The 4,571-nt window shown below is 37.8% G+C and overlaps 1 protein-coding gene across 1 annotated transcript; it reads left to right on the forward strand.

Moving 5' to 3' along the window:
- Window positions 1-1,645: 1,645 nt before the first annotated feature.
- Window positions 1,646-4,437, forward strand: LOC121964480 (sphingomyelin phosphodiesterase 2-like; the record flags this gene model as incomplete). The annotated part of the gene is made up of 7 exons (XM_042514684.1): window positions 1,646-1,746; window positions 1,850-1,946; window positions 2,144-2,220; window positions 2,711-2,804; window positions 3,813-3,902; window positions 3,993-4,075; window positions 4,305-4,437. Coding segments are annotated over exons 1-7 (624 nt in total), but the record flags the coding sequence as incomplete, so codon positions are not given.
- Window positions 4,438-4,571: the final 134 nt, after the last annotated feature.

A 4,571-nucleotide genomic window follows, 5' to 3' on the forward strand; every position in this document is an offset into this window, starting at 1 on the left:
ATTAAGCAACAGCTGTTACCTGGCAACGACATCGACTGTCAGTGCACTCCCTTATGAATAAACACGCAAATGCTTTATACAACTTTAAGTTAATGTTTAGCCTTGGAATTGCAAAGAAATGCTTAATGTCTTTCATGCTGTTTGCTTTCTCTGTGTTGACACACAGTAAACAGCCAGTTTTACCTCTGTCACTGAAGTCCCTTGATTCTTTTCACTGCCTGGCTGCTTCCCTCTTATTCTCTCCAGACAGAGCAAAGCCATGTCAGCACTCTGCGTGGGGCCGGTGTTTTGTTGCACTCCCAGGAGAGAGGAGGCAATTCATTCACCTCTTTACTTTGTCTCTTTGTCGCAGAATTTGACATTTCCCCACTGCATGGCACAGTGAGGCCTGTCAGGGTCAGCTCAGTTGCAACAGATTATTTAAACACAATTAGTTGCTTATTTTCATATTTGAGTATACCCTTAAAAATGCCAAATCATTATTTCAGTGTACAGATTTCATAGTCTATTAATATCTCATTAAGTATTCCAGAGGAAAAAAAAATAGATTTGTTTGCCATGAGTGAAGAAAGGCCAAAATTTGCTGAATCCTTGAAATAATAAGGCCAAAAGCTGGAGCTAACAGTCAGGCTGCAGTCTGCTTAGTTTGCACTTTTGGCACTTAGTGTGCAGTTTTTCGTGATTATTCTTTAGGCCTTTTACCACATGTTGTTCTTCCTGAGACATGTGATTTTAAGCTTTCTCGGGTCATAAAGTTTTTATTTAAGGAACTCGATTCATACGTGTTCGGGATGGGAATCATCAGAGGCCCCATGATGCAATACCACCACAATACGCAAGTCATGATACCACATTGTTGCCTTTTTAAACCTGTTATGATATGCAGAGAATTGTGATAAAATACATTCAAAGTTATTATTTTATCATTACTGTAAATTATGTCAACATCTGTTTTAGATGAATAGACAAAGTTTTCAGTCTGTTCATCTCACTATAATCAGCAGTGGACTAAAAGAGCTTCTACTTGTATTGTTGTAGTAGGCTACCCAAAGTTTGATTTCTATTTGCAATTTTAATATTTTTAGTAATAGAAGAATTTTAGAAATAGAAAATCGATACTTTGCTTCATTTAATTAAACAATTTTACCACACACAATATTGCATAAGATTAAAGATTAAACTTAATTTATCCCCTGGGCATTGCCGTGCAGCAGTCGCAATTCAAAGCTAGAATAGTGCAGATACAAAGTTTGCAATATACAAGGACTAGATTAACATAGTAGTAAAAGGAAATGTATAGTAAATATAAAATACAATATATATCAAATACAATCTAAATATAAACCAGATATTAGTAAGGCACCAAATATAAGAACAAACTATCTAACAGTGAGGTGCAAAATATAACAAAATAGGTCAAATTAAGGTGCAAACAGTATAGTAAAAAATTGTGCAGTACCATTATATACAATATATACTATGTCACAACTTAGTATGGTTGCTTATGAATATGTTGACTGATCTGAGGTGCTTTGTGTACATGCCACCTAATGTCTCCAGTTTGGGGAAAAAATAACCAAAACTGACATCTGAGTTCAGCTTCTAACAACAATAATTTGTGTGTTTCACATCAGGAGCTGTTCCCGTCATCTCTTCTGATCTGAAACACCATCATCACATCTACCGAGCTCCCAGCATGGCTAACACAGACTCTGTCAATGTTCGGGTCCTCTCTCTGAACTGCTGGTCAGTGTCTGTAGTTTGTCGCGTTTCCTAACGCATTAGAATTTTGTTTTGACACATGTACACAAAAACACAGTGTCCTTACTGGCTCTGTTTCATTTTTCAGGGGAATCCGGTACCTCAGCAAACACTGTCTTCAGCGCTATGCCATGATTGGAGACATGTTGTGCAAGGAAGAGCACGATATTGTCTTACTGCAAGAGGTCGGTGGAAGTCATCTTGCAAAGTTATTGAGTTGTCAAAGTTATTAAGAGTCACTAATCTGATCTGTGCTCAGTGAATTTTTTTCTGCTATGAAGACCAACCTTGAGTCATAAATCTTCTTGTAAACTTGTATGAACAATATTAATAATGCAGAGATGGTTCTAATTTTAAAGTGACGTTATGATTTTTCTTTCAGGTGTGGAGTGAGAAAGATTACCTCTCATTGAAAAAGAAACTTGCCTGCAGTCATCCTCACTCTCATTACTTCAAAAGGTAACGTTTTCACTCTCACCCCAAGTTTGCTGAGCAATCTTTTCTGAACCTTTTACCTTCGGACGTCTTTCAGTCTGTGATTAATATTCATGAGTAAGTTGTCATATTTTCAAAAGGCTCCTGAAGTGCCCTTCTGTCTAAAAAATGTACTTGCATGGCATTGATGCAAAGACCCCTTAACTGAATCCTCAGCACCACCTAAAGGATTAACTTTTGCAGCTTAATTCTGTGTTGACCTCCATACCAAAGCATAAGACTGAGATTAATCAAAGGCCCTACCTTTCTAATCCCCACTGCAGCTCACAAAAATGTCAACTCTTGTAGATAAGTTCTCACATCTACTACAGATAATACATGCTTACTAAAGAATAATGTAGATCTACATTGAAAACAGGGGCGTGACTTCTTTTCTTCAGACAGTTGGGTACCGCTGAACGTTGTGTGAAGTGTGAAGTTTCTGCTCATGACTGTTTTTCTTCTCATTCTTCAGCGGAGTCATAGGCAGCGGACTGGCCCTTTTCTCCAAACACAGAATCCATGATACATTTCTTTTTCGCTACTCACTGAACGGTTATCCATACATGGTAAGTCTGGAGAGTCTGACACACAGAGAGTTTTGTACTGTGTTTTAAATATGACCTGAGGAAACTGAAGAACAGTAAACAGTAGGAGATAATCTCACTGTTTCCCAAAAAGAGTATACACAGCTTTATTCTGCACTTTTACACGAGTTACAGCTGCTTCACCAAAGACATAAAACCAAGAGTGGGATTGTCTAATAAAATGTAAATGAGATTAAAATAAAGAGCCATTGAACAGATACAACAAAGGCAGTAAAAGAAAGGAATGAAAACTTTTTTTATAGGTCTGTACCAAATGTCAGTTCTTTTTCAACAGAAGCTCAAGGTCTTCAAATGAAGCTTCGAATGTGGTTTGTCATATTTTATGACATCATCCAAAAATAACAAACAAAGCCCTCAATTTGAATAGAGTGAATCATGTGATAGAATCATTTAATACTTCTCTTTTTATTAAACCAGCTTTCTTTCAGGAATAAATGTAATTTATGGTGCTGCTACATTGTTATACATTGTTATTGTTATATTCCAAATTCTAAATATTAACATTTTAATTTTTATTGTAAATGCATCACGGTTCCAAACTAGTAATAATCAGTATCTGTATCGGCACTAAAAATACAATATCGGATGACCAATACTTCAAACTATTCAGTGAAGCCCTAGTTCTTCAAAGAGTTTTAAACAAATATTAAGAGCGAGTTAGCCCAATCTCCTCCAGCAGTTGGTTCTGGAGTCGTGAGGTAGTGACCACAAAGGCCAGATGTCCTCCTCAGGAAACCTCAGGCTGCGTTTAGGCTGTCATGGTGATAGTGAGTCAGTAATATAGTGAGGAGAAAGCACCACACGTCGTCCAGGCTAACGTTAATCTCAAAATGCAGATTCACCAACCAGTGTAAAGATGGACTGACAGTTAGACATCATCCCTTATATGCAATTCTTTAAGTGTTACAACCTTTCTCTGCAGAACGGCATTCCTCATTTCTCTCTTATTGTATTTTTCGTAATATTAAGGCTCACCATGGAGACTGGTTTGGAGGTAAAGCTGTCGGGATGGCCGTCTTAAACATTGGCAACTTGACTGCTAACGTCTACGTGACTCATGTAAGTTTTCCTAACACCACCTCTCAGCCCTTGTGCATATTATATTCAGGTATTGATCACTGTGCTGTTGTCTCTGTGTATTGATTTCAGCTGCATGCAGAGTACTGCAGAGACAAGGACTCTTATCTACCTCACAGAGTGGTTCAGGCCTGGGAGCTGACGCAGTTCATTCGGTATGGTGTCTTTGTTATTTCTGCACAGAGTGTGAGCCTCTGTGTGTTTACTCTGGTGTTTATTTGCATATTTATCACAGGTGAACCTCGCCTGTTTGTATTTGGAGTTGCTGAAGTGTCAAAGCAACACTACAGTGCCTGACAATATTCCTAATTAGTAGTTATTTTTTAATGAAGTTTCATTTTGTTACCTGACGTTGGTAATAATGTATTTTTCTGTGCCTGTTAGCCACACATCAGCTGGAGCAGATGTGGTGATCCTAGGTGGTGACCTCAACATGCACCCTCAGGACCTCGGCAACAGACTACTGAGGTCTTACACTGGACTCCAAGACTCTTATTTAGAGACCACTAAATTTGATGTAGGTAGTGACTAAGCTATCAGAATGACTTTGTTTGCTAAAATACAGCCAGGAAATTACTGTTTTTTTATCAGGGATTTTATCCCTGTAAATTTGGCCATAAGTCATATTTGTTAAGGCAACTTTTTACATTA

The sequence above is a fragment of the Plectropomus leopardus genome, unplaced genomic scaffold (genome assembly GCF_008729295.1).
Source record: "Plectropomus leopardus isolate mb unplaced genomic scaffold, YSFRI_Pleo_2.0 unplaced_scaffold15746, whole genome shotgun sequence".
Classification (NCBI taxonomy): Eukaryota; Metazoa; Chordata; class Actinopteri; order Perciformes; family Serranidae; genus Plectropomus; species Plectropomus leopardus.